General features: G+C 36.2%; 1 protein-coding gene across 2 annotated transcripts in view; it reads left to right on the forward strand.

Moving 5' to 3' along the window:
- Positions 1-27,171, forward strand: part of LOC101887284 (protein sax-3) — a 273,480-nt gene that overhangs the window by 217,026 nt on the left and 29,283 nt on the right. For both annotated transcript variants that reach the window (XM_059124601.1, XM_059124600.1), the window contains exons 4-11: positions 8,951-9,235; positions 9,615-9,755; positions 17,535-17,666; positions 17,820-19,145; positions 22,231-22,329; positions 22,564-22,804; positions 22,950-23,110; positions 26,303-26,537. In XM_059124601.1, the coding sequence (XP_058980584.1) occupies positions 8,951-9,235; positions 9,615-9,755; positions 17,535-17,666; positions 17,820-19,145; positions 22,231-22,329; positions 22,564-22,804; positions 22,950-23,110; positions 26,303-26,537 (2,620 nt within the window). The remainder of the gene's footprint in view (positions 1-8,950; positions 9,236-9,614; positions 9,756-17,534; positions 17,667-17,819; positions 19,146-22,230; positions 22,330-22,563; positions 22,805-22,949; positions 23,111-26,302; positions 26,538-27,171) is intronic.

Consider the following 27,171-nt stretch of genomic DNA (forward strand, 5'->3'; position numbering starts at 1 on the left):
ATCTGTAATTTTTTGCTTGAGTTATTATCATAGTTACACACCAGGCCCCCCATTCATTCATTCATTCATTTGAAATGAAAAACCAGCAGAGCAATAACAAATAAACGCCAAAAGCGTAATAATCACCATCAGCAGCAGCGGCGGCAGCAGCAATTAAAATAAGAGCTCAAAGTCCTTAATTAATGTCACCAGAAAAAAGAAGAAAAAGAGGAGAAAGAACGAGAGACAAATTCTACAAAAAAGTAGATATTCTTTGGACACAAAATGAGATGAAACACCAAAGAAAAGAAAAAAAACACTCAATTTACCCAAACCCCTGTGAATAAATTTTCAGAAGAAATGAAAAAAAATCCAAGAGAAAAAGTCAAAAAGTTAAAGTAATTAACTAAACATAAAATCTTGAACTAGTAGGGTTATGGGTTGGAATGCACAAAAAAAAATATTTCTTCTATACCTTTTTGCAGATTTGCTTAATTTTCTGACATAAAACATTCATTGGTCTTTTAATAGAAAAATGGTTCATATTTGAATTTTACAAAAAAATGTGTCTCCCAAACGTTTTACAAAGATATGAAGAAAAAAAACGTAATAAATTAAGTGATTCAAAAGAAAAAGTTTTTAGGAGGGCAAATGAAAAGGACAGGCAAAAAAGTCTTGAATATCTTAGGAAAAAAAAAACATTGCAAACACAACGGTAATCAAGTGCAAAGACATGAAAGAGTTTCAGCAATTAAGGCATTTTATTGGTTAATATCATAGTTAAGATGTCTGAACATTTTTTAAAATTAATCAATTTTTTGGTTGAATATAATTGATGGGAATTTGGGAGTTTGGGACTTTGAACTCTAGAACAAGTTTAATTTTATTTTCAATAGTTTAACTTTGAAATGCGTTCCATTACCGAAGTAACATGTATCAGGAGAAAAACCTTATTGATTTGTATACCCTACACCACAAGGTGGTCAGGGTATTATGTCTTTTTGCATTTGTTTGTAACAGACAAAAGGAAACGAGATAGACCCATTGTTCCTTTTGGTGATCTGCATAGAATCACTTTCTGAGTTGATTTATGCATGTCAGTCCGTCCGTCTGGCCATGTATTCTTGTGAACAAAATGCAGGTCGCATTTATTATCCGATTGAGATCAAATTTTCCAAACAACATTTGTTTGGTCCAAGGACGAACCCTATTGAAATTGGAGATAATCGCTAAAAATTTAAATATAGCTCCCATATATCTTCGTCCGATTTGGCTTTAACTGTGCACCAAACGTGTAATATCAGCCCAAATAGTATCGAATTTTGGACATACAACCAAATTAGGCCTAAAATAAGTATGCCAAATTTGATCGAATTGATCGGTTCAGATATAGCTATAGCTCTCATTCGATTTGTTATTTTTGTCCTCCGCAGCCGTAATATGCACTCCGTGACAACGATATTCAGGGAAATATATCAAATACAGCTCAGAAACACCTTTGCTAGATTTTATCGAGATCGGTTGAGATTTGGATATAGCTCCCATATCTAACTTCGTCCGATTTACCTTTTATTGTGCATCAAACGTCTAATGTTTGCCCAAATGGGATGGAATTTGGCACATACGATAGAAATGAGTCTAGAAGCTAGTATGCCAAATTTGGTAAAGATCGGTTCAGATATAGCTCCCATATATATTGTTCATCCGATTTGTTGTACTTGTTACCCACAGCCGTAATATGCACTCTGCAAGAACGATATTCAGGGAAATATATCAAATACAGCTCAGAAATACCTTTGCTAAATTTTATCGAGATCGGTTCAGATTTGGATATAGCTCCCATATATAACTTCGTCCGATTTACCATTTATTGTGCACCAAACGTTTAATATTTGTCCAAATGGGATGGAATTTGGCACATACGACCGAAATGAGTCTAGAAGGTAGTATGCCAAATTTGGTAAAGATCGGTTCAGATATAGCTATAGCTCTCATATATATTGTTCATCCGATTTGTTGTTTTGGTTACCCACAGCCGTAATATGCACTCCCTAACAACGATATTCAGGGAAATATATCAAATATAGCTCAGAAATACCTTTGCTAAATTTTATCGAGATTGGTTCTGATTTGGATATACCTCCCACATATATCTTTGTCTGATTTCAAATTAATTTTGCACCAGGTCCGAATTTAAAAGATAGAAATGCTTCGGCATATTTAGTCCTTGGAATTTATTATGTCTTTGTGCATGCAGGTCGCATTTATTATCCGTTAGAGATGAAACTCTCTAAAAAAATATTTGTTTGGCCCAAGGACAAACCCTATTGAAATTGGTGAGAAATTGGTTCAAATTTGGATATAGCTAGCATATATATCTTCAACCGATTTCGGGTTTATTGTGCACCAAATTACCAATATCAGTACAAATGGACTAAATTTTGGCACAACCCACCGAATTCAGTCTAGAAACAAGTACATAAAACTCGGAGAAAATCGGTTCAGCTTTCATATATATCATTATCCGATATCAGGTTTATTGTGCACCAACTGGCTAATGTTAGCCCAAATGGATTGCATTTTGACAATTACGACTGAATTCATCCCATAAACGAGTACTTCAAGTGTATCAAAGTATGTCAAGTTCGGTTCCGATTTTGATATAGCTCCCATATATATCCTCAGCCGATTTCGGGTTAATTGTGTACCTAATAGCCAATATCAGTCCAAATGACCTGCATTTTGGTATATCCGACCGAATTCAATTTGGAAGCAAGTACATAGAATTAGGAGAAAATCGGTTCAGATATAGCTATAGCTCCCATCTATATGTTTAATCCGAGTTGTTGTGCAATGCGTTCTAATGTTGCCTGCGGACAAGCCTCGTCGATTGGAATGGGCCCATGGGTCCGTCGAATATGTATACCCAAAACACACCATATACCCAAAGAAAGTTTACTATAGTTTCTGGGAGAGCAATGGCTTCTTTTACTTACAGCTTTAAGTCATAGTTATTCTTAAATTCCCAGTGTGCCTTTAAACTTCTGAAAAAAACATTCCTTTTATTTAAACCTTGTTTATATATGCCCGAATGTATGTTGCTACCAACTGTCAATAAATTATCAAAGTATCGCACGATAACATTAATCCTCTGCTAGCCAGTAGCGCCCATGTTTATAAATCACATTAAACTTTCAAATGAAGACAACCGGCATTACTTATTGCTGGGTCAAATGAAATGATATACAACATGTCGGGGATAAGGAGATGGCTAAACGATTACTTGACACCCGACCAATGTCAATACACAGACACACACACGCACACAAGGGGGATTGAAGGGTATGATGAGGGCTAAAGCAAAAACAAAAACTAATTCCCGTAAAAAAACCAACCAACATTGGCTACAGAACATAAAGTCCCATTAAAGAGAAAATAGCCAGGCATAGTAATAATGGTCTGGAAAAATATTAAACCAACAAAAGGAGGAGCTGGTCCTCACTAATAGGTGGGTGGTAATTCTATTTTGTAGACAGACATTCAAAGTCGTTTCTTCCGCTTTCTCTTTCTCTTCATGTGTCCCTTATAACGACTGTTTGCTGACTTACAAATAGGGGGGACATAAGTATTGAACAATGATTAAAATTTTACACCAGAAAAATCAATTACAATAATGTCTGTCTAAGGAGTATTTTGTAAATAACAATTGACAGACGGACAATGGGCAGGACAGCTAGCCAGCCAACCAGTCAGATATATATGCCAGACCAGTAGCAGTAGAAGTAATATATATACAATAAAACAGTTGCAAAAAAAGAAAAGCTAAACAAAATGAACGACTGTGACCAGCAGCACCAGGCAATGACCATAAAGACTGGACATTGAGGAAATCATGTAGGGCGGCAAATATTTAATGACGGCACAGACGAGAGTTGAAAGGCGGAGGGGGCGTTGTTGTAGAAAATAATGGCAACAAATACTAAAAATCACTTACAAATGAAACGAGACGAGAAACAGGCGGAGGTAGCCACAACAAAAAAAAAAGTGCGAAAAGAAAACTTAACGAAACTTTTGTCGTTGTACAGCTCCATACACAAGCATGGAGTGCCGACGCACCCACACACACACACCCGTTTATATATGATATCCTTGGCATTGACCACCCACTAACACATGCCTCAAGTGCATAGACAAGTCTGTGTCGTACACATACGCTCAAGGATATTATTTTTGATTTTTCATGCTAGTCATCGGCACAGACGTACAGAGTTACAGACACACGTACGTATGTACGACCACTTCCATGGTCTACAAAACCGAACACTTCCTACTGCTGGACATTTGAAAGAATCTCATTATAATGTTGTCGGTTTAAGCGAGCGAATGTATGTGTGTATTCGGTTGTGACAATGCTGATTTTGAGTTGAAGTAGTAATGTTACTGGGTTTTTGTTGCTGGTATTAAATACCACTCCTGCAGACGACAGTCATTCCAAGAAAAAGTCTGTTGATATCGTTAAAGAATGACAGTCAATGAATGAAATAACATTGGTGCTCAACAGAATGATATTTTTTGGTTGAAATTGCTTCCTTTGGAGCATTTCATGACCATATTGAAATTTAAAGTGAAATTATGAAAATTCGATTTTGAGAATTTAAAAAATCATAGAGTGTAAAGCAAATAAATGCAAGGAATAATGAATATATTTAACGGCTTTTTAATATTAAATATAAGGGCCAACTTATTATTGAATCAGTGTCCACCAAAAACATATTAATTGTTTGTTATCTGAAAATCAACTTCAGGAATTAAACAAGTAAAACAGGACCTAAGTTCGGCCCAGCCGAAGCTTTAATACACTCCACCATTTGGAAGAAACTTGCAAAATGTAAAAAATTCGTTGAAAAATGCAGCTAAAATTTTCAAAATTCTCAATATTCGGTCTTGGATTTATATGGGACTAAAAATCCTGGACAACATTATCTGTCAGTCGCGGCATATTACGAACACTAAATACCAGCTTTGAGATAATTATTTTTGCAAACTCATGTGGATCTGCACAGGCAATTTTCAATCATAGGAAGTAGAACTCACTGTGAACTCAACAAAATTTCATCAACCTACTTTCACAAACGGACAGGAAGACAGACGGACGGACGTTGCTAAATCAACATAGAATTTTATGGTGATCATACCTTATGGTCTATAAAATGTATACATCGAGGTGCTACAAAAGGAACTTAATAGAAGCCAGTGTAGCCGTATATTAGGATCTATAAGCGTGAACAAACAATTTTCTGGCGTAGGCTGCAGTATCCATTACGAACTTCAAATACAAAATTTGAAATAATTCTGGTAAAGTCATCAAAATACCGAATATCAGGGCTACCGTTATAAGGGGGCTATACGAAAAAATTGTCCTGTACGGACAATTTTCTGTCACAGGCTGTAATATCTATTACGAACTTCAAATGCGAAATTTAAATCAATTCCGGTAAATAATGTCGCTAAAGTCATCAAAATACCGAATATCAGGGGGTACCGTTATATGGGGGCTATACGAAGACGTGGACCTGCGCAGACAATTTTCAGTCATATGCTGTAGTATTCATTGCGAACTTTAAATACCAAATTTTAAGCAATTCCGGTGAATAAAGTCGCTAAAATCATGAAAATACCGAATATCGGGATGTAAAGTATTATGGGGGCTATAGGGAGACCTGGACCTGCACAGACAGTTTTCTTTCCGGTAAATAATGTCGCTAAAACCATCAAAATACCGCATATCGGGCGGTACCGTTATATGGGGGCTATACGAAGATGTACCAAAAGTCCTGCAGACATGATACACATTTGAGTAAATTTTTATGAATTTACTTCATTTTGTTCGGAAGCTAGGTTGATTTCCACAGACGGACAGACGGACGGACATTGTTAAATCGATATAGAATTTTATGCTGATGAAGAATACATATACTTTGTGAAGTCTTAAAAGTATATTTCGAGGTGTTACAAACGGAATGACAAACTTAATATACCATTCATACTATGGTGGAGGGTATAAAAATATTTATGAAAACAATAAATATACCGCACCAAGTTTCGCTAAATGGTAAAATAAATTTGGGCTTATATTACATATATGGTGAGCAACAAACCTACATTGGAGCTATAGCTATATCTGAACCGATTTTCTTAAAAATGCTTCTAAACTGAATTCGATGGGTATATATTGGCTATTTGGTGTACAATTAATCCGAAATGGGTTTTAGATACATGGGAGCTATATATAAATATTATCTGATTATCACCAATTTCAATAGGGTCAATCCTTGTTCCAAACAAATAATGTTTGGAAAATTTCATCTTAATCGAATAATAAATTCGATCTGCATTTTGTTCATAAAAATATGTGGACAGACTGATGGACGGACAGACTGATGGACGGACAGACGGACTGACATGCATAGATCGACTCAAGAAGTGATTCTATCAAACAAATGCATAAGGATATAATGGCCTTTCCATTATGTGGTGTAGGGTATAAAAAAGAACGAAAGTTAGTCAATAATTTGATCAATAACCTATTATTTGTAAGTATATTTTCATTACTTTATTGGCGATTTTTAGAATATCTCTCAGGGATCAGTAACTCTGGAATTATTTAAATTATTTTTCTTAAAATTACCAATTGTAAATTTTTCAGGGGGTCAATAATTGTAGAATTTTTAGAATATTTTTCCAAGAATCAATAATGTTGGATTTCTACAAAATATATGCTTAGGAACTATTAATCAGATGAATAGTCGAAAACTGCTATAAATATTTTATGCGACCATCGAACTATTAATCACGTGTTGTTTCAGAATAATCTTCTAGGGGACCGTCAGACGAATAAACGTGGCTTTGTTACAGTATTTATTTAATAAAAAAAACTTTGGATTCTGTTTACCCAGCCGAAAGAGCGTTCTTGTATTATTTTATCGTGTCAACCCCAGAAGACAGTACCTCTCGTTTCGGTATTTAGAACCCGTTTCGAACCCAATTTTAACAACGTCATATTTCATTTAAAATTAAGTGTTCCCTGTTGGAAGATTTACACCTCCCAAAACATATTTATCTCTCTTTTGTAACTCCTAATTTTCGAAATTTTAAATGTCAATTCCATTCGACAATATTCAGTATGGGAATATCTTCCATATTACGGAAATTAATTAGCGATTAGAAAATAAATCCAATTTTCACATATTGATGGATATAAAAAGCTCCGCACCACGAAATTCAGCGCCTTTTAACTTACCTGTTTGTTGTATTGTACGTAAAAAAGATTACAAACTCTTACCTAGCTTTCTTTCACTTCAAATGTATATACTTCACAAATCTTTAAGAATTCAACCAAAAACGAAATCTGATTAGAAAAAAAGAAAAAGTAAAAATAAAATAATAGCGAGGTTATGTCTCTCATGGAAATAGTTGTAAAAATAAGAATAAAAGTATTCCAGACATAGCCCTAAGGAAAATACAGAAAACCTAAAGAACATGATATAAAAAGAAACTAATGCAAAGAATTTATATACGTTTTTTCTATAATATCAACACATGTCTATATGTGCGAGCAAAATGTGGTAAACATACAGTGAACGTCAAAAAACGGTAATAGGTCATAAATTTAAATTTAATTGCTAAAATTTTAGTTTAAACTAGTAAAAAGTTCGGCCGGGCCGAACTTTGAATACCCTCCTCCATTTGAAACAAATTTGACAATTTTCAAAAAATTAAATCCGTTAAAATTTATGTTATAATCTTAAAAATAGCGAATGTAGCCGTTATATAAGGGTCTATATGACGACGTGGCAAGTTTTATCATAAGCCATTACAATATTAAAGTGCGAAACTTGAAAAGAATCGGTGAATAATATAGCTAATATCATGAAAATGTAGAATATCAGGAGGTATATGGGGCTATACGAAGATGTGGACCTGCACAGACAATTTTCTATTATAGGCTGCAGTATCCATTACGAACTTCAAATACCAAATTTGAAACAATTCCGGTGAATAATGGCGATAAAATCATCAAAATACCGAATATCGGTAGGTACCGTTATGTGAGGGCTATACGAAGATGTGGACCTGCACAGACAATTTTCTATTATAGGCTGCAGTATCCATTACGAACTTCAAATACCAAATTTGAAACAATTCCGGTGAATAATGGCGATAAAATCATCAAAATACCGAATATCGGTAGGTACCGTTATATGAGGGCTATACGAAGATGTGGACCTGCACAGACAATTTTCTATCATAGGCTGCAGTATCCATTACGAACTTAAAATACCAAATTTAAATCATTTCCGGTGAATAATGTCGCTAAAATCATCAAAATACCGAAAATATCTAGGTACCATTATATGGGGGCTATACCAAAACGAGGACCTACATGGCCCATTTTCAAGTCCTACAGATATAATATACATTTAAGCAAAATGTCTTTAACCTACCTCATTTCGTTCGGAAACTAGAGTGATTTCCACAGACGGACGGACATCGCTAAATCGACATTGAACTTTATGCTGGGGTAAAAAAATATATATATGCTGGGGTTAAAATATGTATATTTCGAGGTGTTACAAACGGAATGACAAACTCAATATACCCTACATACTATGGTGGAGGGTGTAACAATTAATCATTTTCTACAAATGTAGATGTAGATTCCGTGGACTTTTCATTTACTATCACTATAGCTGTGTGTGGTGTACGTATGCATCAGACACTAAAGATTATTTATAATCCTTTGGTATAATACAAACATAACTAATATTTTCTTCTGAAATAATGTCTGAGCATTTTCTTTCATACCAACAAAATTGCCCCCCCTACCCCTTCTCTGCTAATACTTTTATTCATCCTCATTTTAAGATATTTTCTCATATTAAAAAAAATATTCTTAAATTTCTATTTTTAGTTTTACGTGATGAATTTCGTATCGAACCACAAAATACTCGCATAGCTCAGGGCGATACTGCCCTCTTGGAGTGTGCAGCACCACGTGGCGTGCCTGAACCTGTTGTGCTGTGGAAGAAAGGTGGCAACATACTCGATTTAGAATCCACCAAGCGTATACGTATTGTCGATGGTGGTAATTTGGCCATACAGGATGCCCGACAAAGTGATGAGGGTCAGTATCAGTGTATAGCAAAGAATCCGGTAGGCATACGAGAATCCGCCATTGCCACATTAAAAGTTCATGGTAAGTTGAAAAGAAAAACCAGCAATTAATTCATAACCCTTTAGCAAGAATTTATGACACCCATACACAGCCACACAAATTAACTTCATCAATAACACATTTAGCAATCTGTCAATTAAAAAACTGAGGAAAAGAAAAATCCCATCAATTTTTTCATTGATAATCCAAGTCTCGGGAAAAAAAGAATATGAATACCCTTATTTGTCTTGTGATTGCAAAACAGAAAAAATCAACCATAATATATTTGTATTTTTAACCAAGCTTCCACCCAGTCACCTATCTATCGACATAACTTATGTATTTTTTTCTATCCTCCATCTATCTAAAATTGTGTTATTTTTTCTATCTCTCACCTCTCTCTCCCCCGCTCGTTCCGCAGTGAAACCATTTATAATACGTGGTCCCCATGATCAAACGGTCTTGGAAGGTTCATCAGTTACATTCCCATGTCGTGTTGGCGGTGATCCAATGCCTGATGTTTTATGGCTGCGTACAGCTTCTGGCGGCAATATGCCATTAGGTAAGTTTTACAATCCAAATGACACTGCCATCAATACTGGCAAACTGACAACATCTACACCGACAAAGACAACAACACGGATGACTACAACGACCTATCTATGAAGTGTTTCCTCCCGTACTGACACCTACATTTTGTCATTTGATGTTTTTGCTACCTTTTTCCTCACCATCACCATCGTCTCTTATATTCAGTTTATTTAGGTTAAGTGCTGTGATGTATTAGAATCGATTTGTTTTTTGAACGAGTTACGAGGCGTATGTAGGCACTGTGGGGATATTTTTGTATGAGTTATCTATATCTATAAAAGAGGAAAATGTTTGTATGTTTGTTTGTTTGTTTGTTTGTTTGTAATTTATGGACTCGAAAACCGCTGAATAGATTTTCCTGAAAATTTCCATATATACTGCAACATCGCCTGAAAGTAACATAGGCTATATACATTTTTTAATTTCCACTTGGAACTGGAGATATAGCATCAGAACCGGAGGTACCTCCCAAAAATTTAGATTTTATATGCACATATCTATTGATTGGTTGAAGATACAGTCTCCAAATTTGGAATACGTAACGGAATTTGGAACAAAAATAAGTTTGCCAAATTATATTGAAATCGGTTCAGATTTGGATATAGCTCCCATATATATTTTCGGCCGATTTCAAGCATTTGATGCACCAAACACGACATGTATTTCCAATTGTAATGAAATTTAAAATAAGTAACGGAATTGGGAGCCAAAATGAATTTGTCAAATTAAATTGAAATCGGTTCAGATTTGGATATAGCTCCCATATATATTTTCCACCGATTTCATGTATTTGATGCACCAAACACGCTATGAATCTCTAATTTCAATGAAATTTGGAATGTGTAGCGGAAATTAAAACAAATATACATTTGTCAAATTATATTAAAATCGATTCAGATTTGGATATAGCTCTCATATATATTTTCGACCGATTTCATGTATTTTATGCACCATACACGATATGTATGTTCGATTCCAAAGAAATTTGGAATATGTAACGGGATTTTGATTAGAAAATAAATTAGTCAAATTATATTAAAATCGGTTCAGATTTGAATATAGCTCCCATATATATATTTTTCCGCCGATTCCACATATTTGATGCACAAAGCACGATACGTATTTCCGATTCCAACAAAATACAAAAATAAATTTGACAAATTATATTCAAATACGCTCAGATGTGATTATAGCTCCCATATATATACTCAGCCGATTTCACATATTTGATGCACCCAAAGCGAGAGAGACAAAATCTGGCACCAGCAAAAATTGCCAAATTATATTGAAATCAGTTGAGGTTTGGATATAGCTAACATATATATTTCGGCCGATTTCATACATATTATGCACCAAACACGATATATATGACCGATTCCAATGAAATTCAGAATGTGTGGCGGAATTTGGTTATAATAATAAATGTGATAAATTAATTGGAAATTAGTTAAGATTTGGATATAGCTCCCATATATGTATTCTCGGCCGATTTCACATATTTGACGCACCAATTTCAATGAAATATGAAAGGTGTGGCGGAGTTTGGTGTAAAATTAATTTTTTTAAAATTATATTTAAATCGGATCAGATTGGGATATGCTTTTAATAAGAACCATTGACCCAAAACGCCTTAGGCTAACACTAAAAAACAACACAACAATTTATTTGAAATACGCTTATTACGGCGAAGTATGTTGCTATCTCGAATTCACTAACTGCAATAGAAATGCCACTCTACTTAAAAAAATGCAGTTTCCTGCACGCTTGGTATTTGCTATGAAATAAATAAATCCAAAGGACAAACCCTTCGTGTATGCATGTCATGTTACTGCTTTTGTAATGATTTTGTTTATTAACGCATTAAATTAGTGTAATATTTTTTTTTTTAATTTTTAAATTTGTTTTCTTTATCCAACATATATTCTTAAATAAAATTTTGAATGCATATAAAATCAAAAGGGGTAGCGAAGCGCACCGGGTTCAGCTAGTGTCTCTATATATGGGAAAGTATAACAAGCTGTCCGAAGTTAAATACCGATATTTTCAATCTCATACACAACACCAATATTTACACTCGTCAAAACTATGTGTTTGTATCACTTCGAAATTCAGGTCCTAGATCTACGATGTTACATATCGATTTCCTTGTCTCGCCGAGATAATTGATGTAGCTATGTTTTTCCTCCGTCTGTCCATGTTAATTTGTAATCATGATTATGACCCACGGAATTTTGCATGACTGGCTTAAGTTATCGGCTGGCTTCTTCGGAAAAGATCAGAGGAGCTTAGGGCCAAAATCGGAATAAGTCAACCTAAAACTCCAGTCGATGGCTTAAGCCAGTCAAAAAAGCGTTTTATGTATTCCCACCTTTAGGGCTTAGGGCAAAATATTGAAATTTACCAAAATAAAGAAAAATCCTTACTGCAGTTGCTCTACAGGTCTCAATTATAGGTCGGCTCGGAATTTAGCCCGATGTAAGAGTATAAGACGGGGCAAAGGATATTAATTTAAAAGGTCATATGACAATAAGGTCACTTCTGACTGCTACATTGACGGTGTATATTAACCACAAGGGGTTACCAGTCCCCTGGTTACATGGGACTGAAACTGGGAGTAACTCGGTTACGAGATCTGACCAGAGGTCTTTTTTCTGGTACCGCAGGTGGTGGGGACTACAGGGAATCTCAACTCTCTGCCTCACTATCATAGATCCTTCTGATCTTGTCGGGGGCACTTTCAAATCTAATCGGTTGCCGTTCGCCAGCGTCAGAGCGGAAGAGGTGAATAGGCCTCGCTCTTCGCAGTGAGAAAGCTACGTCCATGTAAACGTGGTGATTAGACTGCTCCATCAGTGTAGCACTTGTGTTACACTCGTCCTATTCCATGATCGTGCCTTAAATTTTCACTCATTGGGCGACCAGTCCCGTGCTATATGGAGCAAAAACTGGTAGTAGTTTCGACTACGAAGTCTGACCGGAGACTCTTCTGGTGCCGCGGGTGTCAGGAGCCCCTAGATCTGTTGATCTAGCCTGACTATGGAGAGGCCCCTGTTTTGGGTGCAACGCGGTGGTTGTGGTTTATACCCAAATCGCGGGTAGAGCTTCGGCTCGATGTGGTGTTGCATTCTCAACCGGGTGCTGCGACCCATAGAGCAGCGGAGGTATAAGATAGTCCTCAACCCCTTACCAAGAGGGAAGTGAAGCCCATATAGCTGATCTTCGAATTGGTACCTGCGGAATAGACCTAGAACTCCGTGGAGGGCTACCACTCTCTAAGAGAACTCTGGGTAATTCCAAAGGGGCGCTGGCCGACGCATCGTATCGCGACCCCTGTGCAATGGTGCATCATGGTTGAAGCCGTCAAGGCGATAATCATGTAAAACCCCTCGACTTCATGCTACATTGACGCTGGTAGCCAATATATGGGTATATAGCAAAATATGTACAATCTATATACAGGGTTGCCCATATTCGACGGACCCATCTGGCAACGCCATAACTTTTGACAGAGATGTCACATCGCTTAATGACATACCGCGTTTGAAGCGTCAGTCCAAGCAGATTTTTACCATGAACCAATACACGCCACGCGAGCGCTCTGAAATAGTTGAAATTTACATTCAACAGAAGAAGTCAATTGTGAAAACTCAACGTGATTTTAAAACATTAAAAAATGTGGGAAGTGCGCCTTCTAAGAACACCATTAAGCGTTTATACGAAAAATGTTCGACTGGTAAGGCTCTTTCTAATCCGAACAGGCCATATAAAAGTCGACCAAGGCGATCGGCCGAGAATATCGCTGCCGTACAAGTCAGTGTTGAGAGGTCCCAAGAACATCCCAAAAACGCCGTTCTCAGCAGTTGGGCATGGCTCGGTCCACTTTACAACGGATTATTCGCATTAATTTGCATTTGTTCCCGTACAAAATTCAATTGACGCAAAGAATGTTGCCTGCAGACAAGCCTCGTCGATTGGAATGGGCCCAAAGAGTCATCGAAATGGCCGAAGATGACGAGCAATTTTGGAACAAAATTATCATGTCCTTTGAAGCCCATTTCATATTGAATGGGACCGTTAATAAGCAAAATAGCTATATCTGAACCGATCTTCAAATTTGACATACTAGCTTCTAGACTCAATTCGGTCGTAAGTGCCAAATTTCATTTCATTTGGGCAAATATTAGACGCTTGGTGCACAATCAAAGGTAAATCGAACGAAGTTATATAAGGGAGCTATATCCAAATCTGAACCGATCTCGGTAAAATTTAGCAAATGTATTTCTGAGCTGTATTTGACACATTTACCCAAATATTGTTGTTACAGAGTGCATATTACGTCTGCGGAGGACAAAAATAACAAATCGGATGAACAATATATATGGGAGCTATAGCTATATCTCAACCGATTTCGATAAAATTTGGCATACTTATTTTCAGGTCCAATCTGATCGTACGTGCAATTCCATATTATTCGGACTGATATTATACGTTTGGTGCACAATAAAAGGCAAATCGGATGAAGATATATATATGCTATATCTAAATTTTGACTGATTATCTCCAATTTCAATAGGGTTCGCCCTTGGGCCAAGCAAATGATTTGTGCAAAATTTCATCAGGATAGGGCAATAAATGCGAACTGTACTTTGTTTACAAAAATACATGGTCAGACGGACGGACATGCATAAATCGACTCAGAATGTGATTCTATGCAGATCATCAAAATGAACTATGGGTCTATCTCGTTTCCTTTTGCCTGTATCGTGATTTCGATTTAATCGAAATACAGCCCACATCATTTGACGTAGAGCTTCAAAATTTGGCACAACAAAAATGATATCGGTTCACGTATAGCCCCCATACCTTCCGTACCTCACGATATGCTATATTTTAATGGTTTTAGCTACCCGATATTCGATATTTTGATGGTATTTCGTACAGCCCTCCCGATATTTGATGGTTTTAGCCAATTTTTTTTCCACGGAATTGTCTAAAAATTTATATTTGTAATTCATAATGTGTTTTACTTTCGGTAGCAGAACGTTGAATATCTATGTCTACTTTTTCCTATAGCGCACATACAACGGCACCCACTGAAATTCGGTATTTTGATAATCCTGGTCACATTTATCCAAGAAATTGTTTCAAATTTGGTTCTTAAGATTCGCAATAGATAACAATCCTTTTAGTATGAAATTTTCTATTTTCTATAGGTTCCCGTTTTGGTAGGGCCCCATGAAAGGGCCTCACACACTTTATGGTTCTTTCAAAAGTTTAACTGCATTATCCAAAAGTACTGACTGGTACTTGCAGTTTAAAGTGGAAAACGTTGAATTCAAATGATTTTATGTAAAAATGTTTTCTTTACCCAATGGTGGAGGGCATTTAAATTTAAAAAATAACTTTTTAAAACTCATAAATCTCAAGATAATCGATGTGGTCCAACTTTCGACTATCTCAAAATTTTTTTTTCAAACTTTAAGCAGGTCAAAATGATAGATTTTGTTCGAAGACCTCCTGATCCCATATCGTGCATTACTTCTCAGACCAAAATCGCAGGGTTTTTTAAAAAATCAAATACACACTGACAAAACATGTATTTTTCAGAATACTTGTATGATTTATGACCGAAAATCGTTCAAATACATATTTGAAGTAAGCCGACGATCTTTAATAACAAAATTTTTTAAGACTTTTTGACAAAAATAGTAATATTTTAAAGTATATTTAGGTTTCACAGGGTACGATTCATTCTTTCTGCCTTATTTTATTAAAAATTTGAAATGAAAATTTCCCCCCACTGTGTAGTGGCGTTTACGCTGTGGAGCTACAACCGACGCCACAGCATCTCCACAACTTACAATATCATTAGAATTTTAACCTGTGTATTTGTGTAGGTAACATCGGTGTAGTAGTAGTAAATGTTCCAGGTTATGTAGCAATATTTGTAAGATTTTTCCCCACCAATCCACATGTCGATGGATTGCGGTGAAATTGAGGATTTCGAGTGATAGACAAGAAGCATTTGGAGGTAACGCAAAGATAAGCACCAAATGTGTTTGTGTGGGAGAACGAAAGAGTGATGTATATATGTGGAGTTACGGTGGTTGTGTAAAAGGGTGACAGATAAAGTTAAAAATATAGAGGAAACTACAAAATAATTATGTGAGGGTATGTGATTTATGGCATGGCGTCATGGTATGGGAGGCTAAAGGTAGATGCTCACATTGGCTTGGTTTTTACGGAGAAGGCAATACAATCATATGTTAAGGAGTGTAGAAAAACGGGAGGCATCAGTTCAAATTTGTTGTAAAACGAAATTGGGAAGTTATTTGAGGTTGAGATGTGATTTAACCTCGACTTCGTTGAGATGTTAGTTTTGAAGGAGAATGAAAAGAAAAATCAGCCATGAGACCAAGGGTAAAAATGTGATTTGACTTAGCCTTCATAATATAATACAGCCCTATTTGCAATATTTTAAAGATTTTAACTACAAAACCAGTAAGTAGAGTCAAAAGTAGTGCGGACCGACTATATGATATCCAACAACACTATGCATATTTAGTAGAGCTCCGTGAGAAAAGAATTTATTTCAAGTAGATCATACCACCTATCAACATTTGGCTTTAGAACAGTTACACTTTGGTTTCAGAGGGAACTAATTAATATATGGGAGGTAAATCCAATTCTAAATTAGTGAAACTAAATTTGACTAAGACATTTTAATCTCTTATACCAAATAACATTGCTATAGAGTGCATGAGAAGGATTATATTTAAAAATTTATATCGGAAACGTACGTCCAGAAAATGCAGTCAATTTTGGCTTATATTAGCCATTTTTCGAACAATAAACCTAAAATCGGATTAATGATATTTAGGAGCTATATGCACAGCTTAGCCGATATCGATAAAATTTGGCAAAGATATTTCCGAGCTCTATAAGATATCTGGTACACAGTATCATTGTTGTCGAATGGTTATTACGAATTTGGGAGACTTAAAGGATGAAACATGTACATTGATATATCTGAACCGATTTTCTCCGTATTTGATGTACTTGTTTCTAGGCTGAATTCGGTCGGATCTACCAAAATTCAGGCCTTTTGGACTGATATTGGCCATTTAGTGCACTATTAATCCGAAATGGACTGAAGAAATGTATATGGAGCTATATCTAGATCAGATCCGATTGTCATCAATTTCAATAGGATTTGTCCCTTGGCCGAACAAATATTGTTTGGAAAATTTCACCTCAATCGGATAATAAATGCGACCTGCATTTTGTTGACAAAAATACATGGGCAGATGGACTGACATTCATAAATTGACTCAGAAAATGATTCTATGAAGATCCTTAAATGTGACAATGAGTCTATATAGCTTCCTTCTCCATGTTACAAACAAATGCACAAAGGCATAATACCCTTACCACTATGTGGTGTAGGGTATAAATACCATCCCTGTAAAAGTTATTCATATTTTAGTATTGTTATATTTAGCTGATCCTAGCTTCGTAGACCCGGAACTTCATGGTATGATCAACAATTCAATCTAAAAATAGGCAAAGGTTTGCATAAAATGAGTGGAAAAATATATGAGAGCTATATCTGAAACTTTTTCGATATAGAAACCTGGAATTTGTCCTCAGGGAACGTATGAATGACAGGAGGACGGCCCCTTACAAGAAATATAAAATTTCACCTCAAGTTCTATTCTCACAAATATTTATTTTCTTCACTTTTTCCTAGATCGTGTCAGTGTCTTGGAAGATCGCAGCCTGCGTTTGGAACGTGTTACTGTGGCCGATGAGGGTGAATATAGCTGTGAAGCTGATAATATTGTGGGGGCTATTTCCGCCATGGGTACCCTCACAGTATACGGTAAGTCTTATCTTCACACAAACTAATATTTTAACAATATTAACAAACATATATACCCACATATAATTTATATAAACAATTATTGCTAAACTTCCCCCCATCACTCTGTCTCTCTGTGTGTGTTTGTGTCTTCAATTATTACTCTTTTTGTAGCACCTCCCAAATTTTTACAACGTCCCACTAGTAATTCCGTAGAATTGGGTGCCGACACTTCATTCGAATGTCGTGCTACCGGCAATCCCCGTCCCACCATATTTTGGACCATTAAAAATAATAGAACCATCATCTTCCCCGGTGCCCCACCACTGGACCGCTTCCAATCGATCAACACCGAAGAAGGCCACTCCATCTTGACGTTGACGAAATTTCAACGCAGTGACAAAGATTTAGTTATTGTCTGCAATGCCATGAACGAAGTGGCCACCATAACCACAAGGGCACAATTAACTTTGGACTCACAGGAAGACCGGCCACCGCCAATCATCATAATGGGACCGGTTAATCAAACACTGCCCATAAAAAGTTTGGCCACACTGCATTGCAAGGCCATCGGGCTGCCTAACCCCACCATATCGTGGTATCGTGACGGCATACCCATCCATCCGACGGCAAAAGTTAATTTGACCACAGCAGGTGATTTAATAATTTCCGATTTAGATAGGCAACAGGATCAGGGTCTGTACACGTGTGTGGCCAGCAGTCGGACGGGCAAGAGCACATGGAGCGGTTATCTGCGCATTGAAGTGCCCACAAATCCCAACATCAAATTCTATCGAGCACCTGAACAAAGTAAGTGTCCTTCAGCTCCTGGTCAACCGAAAGTATTAAATGCAAGTGCCGATTCACTGACCATCGTCTGGCCAACAAGTGATAAGCCAGGAGCATCGCCACTGCTGGGCTATTCGGTGGAAATGTATTCGACGAATAAAAGCAAAACATGGATACCGATTGCATCACGCCTGATTGAACCTATTTTCACAGTTGATGGCTTGACAAATGGTGCGGCATACATGTTTATTGTGCGAGCCGAGAATGCTTTGGGTTTTTCGCCACCCTCACCCATATCCGAACCGATAACGGCCGGCCAGCTTGTAACCCGGGGTGTTCATCGTGGTGCGGGCAGTCTCGGCGGTGCGGGTGGTGCCAATGAAGATTTGATGTTTGCCGAAGTGGAAACTTTGTTACAAACCAACGACGTTGTCGAACTACTCGAAGCCAATGCCACCGACTCGACCAGTGTCCGGTTGGCGTGGGACATCGATAGCGGCCAATATATTGAAGGCTTTTATATTTACGCACGTGAACTACATTCGGCCGAGTACAAAATGATGACAGTCTTGAATGCGGGGAATGGGGCAAGTGCTTGTACCGTTAATGGCTTGGCTAAGGCGAGTAAATATGAGTTTTTTCTTGTGCCATTTTACAAGAGCGTCATAGGCAAGCCATCAAATTCGAAGCACTGCACAACAATGGAAGATGGTGAGTAATTTGGATGGATGTTGTTGTTGTTGCTATCGATGTAGTAAGAAAAGAGGAGTCTGTATTAGTTTTGTAGATTGGATGTATGTGGTGAAAGAATAGATGTAGATATTTAGAAAATTATATAAAGTTGATGTGGGTATCTGCGTTATTTAGGAGACGTGGATAAAGTATCTCCATCAATAAGGTCTGATTGATAAAGTATCTACTAATATTTTTTAAGTATCTACGTTACTGAGATGAGATTGATAAAGTATATTTAAAAACAAGTTAAAGCCATTAACTTCAACCGAGCCGAACTTTAAATATCATCCACCATTTGGAACGAATTTGAACATTTAAAAAAAAAAATAAAATCCTTTAAAATTTCTGTTAAAATCTTAAAAATTACAAATACAAGGAGGTACCGTTATTTTGGGGTTTATTCGAAGACGTGGACCGGCATTGACAATTTTCCGTCACACCCTGTAGTACCCGTTACGAACTGTAAATACGAGATTTGAAACAGTTCCGGCGAACATTGTACATAAAATCGTTAAAATATACGGAGGATATATGGGGATGTATGGGGACTATACAAAGACCCAGGTCCGGGGACAATTTTCTTTTATAGGCTGTAGCACCCATTAGGAATTTCAAATACGATATTTTAAACAATTTCGGTGAACAATGTTGCTAAAAGCATCCAAATACCGAATATAGGGAGGTACAGTTATATGGGGGCTATACCTAAACATAGACCATATAGCCCACTTTCAATACCAAAAGTCCAGCAGATTAAAGACACATCTGAGTACAAATTTATCAGCCTACCTCAATTCTTTCGGAAGCTAGAGTGATTGCCTCAGACAGAAAGTCGGATGGACGGACAGACGGACGGTCATCGCTAAATCGATATAGAATTTTCTGCTGATCAAGAATACATATACTTTGTGGGGTTTAATATGTATATTACGAGGTGTTTCAAACGGAATGAAAAATTTAATATACCTTCCATACTATGGTGGAGGGTAAAATTAGGTGAAATAGAAAAAGTATAAATAGCAATTGGTTGAGGTTTCTAAAAAATCTACAACATTTAAACGACGTGTAAAAAGTATCTACAACATGTAGATGCTGCTTATAAAGTATTTTCAATATTTAAGGGAAGTTTAGAAAGCGATTGCAAATGGTTATGGTTGTGAAAGTAGTTGAATATTTTGCATATTATATATAAACCAGTCAAAAAAGTCCTAAAGTCGGGCGGGGCCGATTTTATGATACCCTACACTAATTTAGTTGAGCTCCACAAAACAATTAAACGTTTTTATGAGAGAATTCAATCATACACCCTCTGATTATAATTATAATTTAACATTCAAAGGACTAAATATGCCGAAGCATTTGTATCTTTGAGATTCGGACTTGTATTGCCCATTTGGTGCACAATTAATTTTAAATCGGATAAAAATATATATGGGAGGTATATCCAAATCGGAACCGATCTCGATAAAATTTGGCAAAGATATTTCTGAGCTGTACATATTTGATATATTTCCCTGAATATCGTTGTTACGGAGTGCATATTACGGCTGTGGGTAACAAATACAACGAATCGGATGAACAATATATATGGGAGCTATAGCTATATCTGAACCGATCTTCACAAAATTTGGCATACTACCTTCTAGACTCAATTCGGTCTTATGTGCCAAATTCCATCCCATTTGGGCAAATATTAGACGTTTGGTGCTCAATAAAAGGCAACTCGGACGATGTTATATATGGGAGCTATATCCAAATCTGAACCGATCTCAATAAAATTTAGCAAAGGTATTTCTGAGCTACATTTGATATATTTCCCCAAATATTGTTGTTACAGAGTGCATATTACGGCTGCGGAGGACAAAAATAACAAATCGGATGAACAATATATATGGGAGCTATATCTATATCTGAACCGATTTCGATCAAATTTGACATACTTATTTTAAGGCCTAATTTAGTTGTATGTACAAAATTCCATATTATTCGGGCTGATATTACACGTTTGGTGCACAATAAACGGCAAATCGGACGAAGATATATATAAATTTTTACCGATTATCTCCAATTTCAATAGGGTTCGTCCTTGGGCCAAACAAATGATGTTTGGAAAATTTCATCTCAATCGGATAATAAATGCGACCTGCATTTTGTTCACAAGAATACATTGACAGACGGACGGACCGACGGACTGCCATGCATAAATCAACTCAGAAAGTGATTCTATGCAGATCATCAAAAGGAACTATGGGTCTATCTCGTTTCCTTTTGCCTATTACAAACAAATGCACAAAGACATAATACCCTGACCACCTTGTGGTGTAGGTATAAACACTTGGATGGCGTGTATATGATTCCTATAACATTAATATTTATATGGTGTGTACAAAATGTCGTTAACATTTAGTGACGTAGATAAAGTGTCTACAATATTTTCAAAGTATCTGCTCTCTTAGAGTGATGTTAGAAGATAATGTTTAACAAGTAGGTGCAGTAAATAAAGTATCTACAAAAATTATCTGTATAATTTGTGAGCAATGTAGAAAGTATCTACAACATGTAGGCGCAGTTTATAAAGTATCTTCCACATTTAAGCGATGTTTCGAGAGTACCTACAAAATTTGTTGGTTGTGGAAAAAGTATCTACAACTTTTAAATAGTATAGTGAATAATGTATGTACAGTATTTAAGCGTCATCGAAAATATTTGGGAGACACTGATAAAATATCCACAACATAATGCGTCCAATGTATCCACATCATCATTTATATATTATTTATCTACTGTATTCGCAAATAGCCTTTTAAGTACCCTTTAAATCGCTTAAGTAGAATGTAATATTTTACACCAAAAAATGCCTTAGTCCTTGCGCAGCACCATTGTTGTCCATTATCATATGAACATTTCGATTCTAGGCTGTCGGTTGTTAATCAAAGATTACATTTCATTCAATTTATTCGGTTCTTCGTTTCTTTTTTCTTTTTGCAATTCTTTGTTTGTGTGTGTGTCAGTCTGCAATGTGCATTTACAATTCCATTTATTATGCCATTTTTCATTACAGTTCCCGAATCGCCACCACACGGCATGGAAGCTATACAATTCAATCGCACCTCGGTCTTTTTGAAATGGCAGCCACCGTATCCCAACAGGACTCGCAATGGTAAGGATTAAAGATGAAATAGTGCTCTCCTGATGATTGCTAACGTGACAACAACCGACAATACCAACACACACAAGCAAACATACAGCATAGAGCTCTACTTAATCATCATCATCAGCAGCAGCACCGTTCCACCATCTGCACACATCCTCATTTTCCATAACATCGAAATAAGCCTGCAATTTTTCTCTTTCTCTTTTTCTTCTCTTTCTCCTTCTCCATAATTTCACACAGGCATCCTTACCAACTACAATGTGATTGTCAAAGGACTTGATGCTCACAATACAACACGCATCTATAAAAATATGACAATTGATGCCAGCTCACCGACATTGCTGTTGGCCAATCTGACTACAGGTGTTACCTATTACATTGCCGTTGCTGCCGCCACTCGTGTCGGCGTGGGTCCATTCAGTAAGCCGGCTGTATTGCGTATGGATCCGAGAACACAGTCATTGGATACAGGCTATACAAGGTAAGCTCAGGACATTCTTGTTGTTTTCGTTGTTCTGTTGTTGATGCTGTAGATCACTGTAACGCATTTCAATTGACCAAGTGTTGAGTTGAGCATTAATGAAATGTTTCGCCATTGTTTGTTTGTTTTCATTCTTCATTTCTAGATATCCCATCAATCGTGATATTGCTGATGATTTTTTAACGCAGACGTGGTTTATCGTTTTACTGGGCTCCATAATCGCTATTATAGTTTTTCTATTTGGTGCATTGGTGTTATTTAAACGATATCAGTTCATCAAACAAACATCGTTGGGGAGTTTACATGGTGAGTAAATGGAACGAAAAATGATAACGAATTAATTAAATAATCCAAGGAAATATGACATCTTGTGAGAAAATAATGTCTTATGCTAAATATATATATGAAAAATAGCTGGAACTATATTAATATTAGAAGATTGAAGGCTTTAAGGCTAATAAATTATATCTATCGAATTTTTGTAATCAAATCTCGAGAGAAATTACAAATTTTTTGATATCTACGCGCCAAATCAAATTTTTATACCCTCGATATATTTTTATTAAGTTTTCCATTACTTTGAAATTCTTCGAAATAATCATTTGAACCCAAAAAAGAATATATTTTCGTTCAGTGTAAAATTCTAAGGCAATTTAGCCATGTCCGTCCGTTTGTTCGTCTATCCATATGTTGGATAGAGTCCAAACAACCAACTTTTTTTAACGAAACTCCTCATCATTTGGAGTTAATAAAATAATTACGCAGACAATCCAGCAGACTATAAAAGTTCACATGATAAAGTAACAAAAAAACCAGTAAAGAAAGTCCTAAAGTCGGGCGGGGCCGATTTTATGGTACCCTACACCACTTTGCTAATTTAGTTGAGCTCCACTTAAAAATTAAAAGTTTTTATGGGAGAATTCAATCATACACGCTTTGATTATAATTATAATTTAAAATTCAAAGGACTAAATATGCCGAAGCATTTGTATCTTTTAAATTCGGACTTGTATTGCCCATTTGGTGCGAAATTAATTTGAAATCGGATAAAAATATATATGGGAACTATATCCAAATCTGAACCAATCTCGATAAAATTTGGCAAAGATATTTCTGAGCTGTATTTGATATATTTCCCTGAATATCGTTGTTACGGAGTGCATATTACGGCTGTGGGTAAGAAATACAATAAATCGGATGAACAATATATATGGGAGCTATAACTATATCTGAACCGATCTTCACCAAATTTGACATACTAGCTTCTAGACTAAATTCGGTCCTAAGTGCCAAATTCCATCCCATTTGGACAAATATTAGACGTTTGGTGCACAATATAAGGTAAATCGGACGAAGTTATATATGGGAGCTATATCCAAATCTGAACCGATCTCAATAAAATTTGGCAAAGATATTTCTGAGCTGCATTTGATATATTTCCCCAAATATTGTTGTTACAGAGTGCATATTACGGCTGCGGAGGACAAAAATAACAAATCGGATGAAAAATATATATGAGAGCTATAGCTATATCTGAACCGATTTCAATCAAATTTGGCACACTTATTTTCATGCCTAATTTGGTTGTATGTTCAAAATTTCATACTATTCGGGCTGATATTACACGTTTGGTGCACAATAAAAGGCAAATCGGACGAAGATATATATGGGAGCTATATCTAAATTTTTACCGATTATCTCCAATTTCAATAGGGTTCGTCCTTGGGTCAAACAAATGTTGTTTGGAAAATTTCATCTCAATCGGATAATTAATGCGACCTGCATTTTGTTCTCAGGAATACATGGATAGACGGACAGACGGAAGGACGGACGGACGGACAGACGGACGGACATGCATAAATTGACTCAGTAGAGTTCCCGTAACAAAATAATTTATTCGAAGTAGATCATACCACCTATCAACATTTGGCGGTTATAGTTTGGTTTCAGAGGGAACAGATATATGGGAGGCATATCCAATTCTGAATCGATTTTCACTAAATTTGACTGTGACATTTTAATATTTTATACCAAAAAACATTGCTACAGACTGCATGATACCACTTCAAGAAGGACTATATTAAACAAGTAAAAAAGCTATAAGTTCGGCCGGGCCGAACTTTGAATACCCTCCACCACTTGGAACGAATTTGGCAATTTTCAAAAAAAAAAAAAATAAATAAATAAAATCCGTTAAAAATTCTGTTAAAATCTTAAAAATACAGAATGTAGCCGTTATATTCTATCTATACGACGACATGGACCTGCATCATAAAAATTCCGAATATGGAGAGGTAAGGGGCTATTCCAAAACGTGGTCTTGCCATTACCAACTCTAAATACAAAATTTGAAGCAATTACGGTGAATAATGTCGCTAAAATTATCAAAATACCAAATATCGGATGGTACTGTTACAAGGGGGCTATACGAAGGCGTGCACTTTCACAGACAATTTTCTGCGTCAGGCTGCAGTATCCATTACAAACTTCAAATACCAAATTTGAAACAATTCCGATGAACATTGTTGCAAAAATCATCAAAATACCGAATATCGGCAGGTACCGTTATATGGGAGCTATACCAAAACGTGGACGTACATGGCCCATTTTCAATACACTTTGGTATTGAAAATGGCACATGTACTTCCACGTTTTGGTATATACATGTACTTCAGCGTTTTTGCATATATACCATACATACATAATATACATTTTATTAAAATTGTATGAATCTACTTCACTTCGTTCGGAAGCTAGAGTGATTTCCACAGACGGACAGTCGGATCGACGGTAGCTAAAACGACATATAATTTTATGCTGATCAAGAATATAAATATTTTTGGGGTGTAAAATGTATATTTCGAGGTATTACAAACGGAATGACAAGCTTAATATACCCTCCATACTATGGTAGAGGGTATAAAAAGGCTAAAACCAAAACTGCACTTCTCGAAAACAGCCCTTCGTCTCTATAGGTAATCACAATGTATTCATTCTTTGAAAAGGTCGGCACAAATCTTGTTCTCTTCTTGTTCGTTGCATTTATAACATAAAAAACCCTCCAATCTACATATCAACAATTAAATAACCTTTAAAAACAGTAGATAGGTACGGGAAATTGCCAGAAATTAAATAAAACAAAGTCATAAACTTCAAACTTAATTTCCACACAATAGGTTGTTATATCAAAAGATAAGTCTTTCTGGGTAAAGGTCGGAAAACAGCAAATAAACAAATAAATGACAAACATTCTAATAAATTGTTTATTTCCGAAACAGAAATATAGCTGGCAATTTGTAATAAATATTACAAACTGCTGGAAATAAAACAATAAACTAACTACAAAAGATTTCAACGCCGGATGATAAAGGCCAACAAAAGAAATGAAATATGTTTTTATTAAAATAGAAATTCTTTGCTTGTGTTCTTAACCTCCTCCCTGCTAACGCCCCGTTTTCTTCATTTCTGATGATTATTTTTTATTTTTTTTCATTTTAGGAAATCACGCAATCGGCGCCGTAAGGAAATTCCCCACATTACCCCTAAATGCCAATGGTGTTTGGATCGACCCAACAGGCGGTGTTTGGCGTCAAGCCAACAACAGCACAACGAACTGTACCACAAAGGAACAATTGCCAGATTACGCACAAGTTACGGGACAGGCCTCATCACAGTCCCACCACAGTCATCAACAAAATCAGCCCAACAACATGCCATTGCCGGATTATGAAAGGTAAGCAATTTTTTTTAAGGCACGCACATACACTCGCCTTTATACACCTATTCATCCATACATATTACCAGTTTTTCCGCTAAGCTTTGCAAATCTCAAAACATTTCCTCTTTCAATGCGAAAGGGTTTATTTCGAGCAAAATCTCCACCCAGTGAAAACATAAAGTTAAGCAGTTACGTGATAAACCTAAATGCTTGTAAAAAAATACTTGTCGAAATTAATAATACTTCTTCTACTTCATTGAAGTATGGGGGGAGGGGGGCGGAGTGCGATTATTTATGGCAGTTTTCCTCATTGGGTCGAGCACGTAATTGTAATGATAGAAAAATTGGAAATTATCATGAGTTTTCTTGTTTGGAATATTTAATTGAAGAGTTGTATTGTGTAGGGAGCGGCTGGGCCTTGTGCAAGCATCAGCAGTTTTGAAGGTATTGAAATACACGAAAATTCGCTTTTGGAACCTAATAAAATATGGATGTTCATTAGATATTAGAGAAGACGAGTTAATGAGAAAGTTTATGAAATTGTACATAATAAAATATAAATTTATTAAAGATAATACTCAAAGTAAAACTGGACTCTCCTCCTGATTGCATAAATTGTAGACAATATTGGTATACCCTAAGCCACGCT

The sequence above is a fragment of the Musca domestica genome, unplaced genomic scaffold (genome assembly GCF_030504385.1).
Source record: "Musca domestica strain aabys unplaced genomic scaffold, Musca_domestica.polishedcontigs.V.1.1 3, whole genome shotgun sequence".
NCBI lineage: Eukaryota > Metazoa > Arthropoda > Insecta > Diptera > Muscidae > Musca > Musca domestica.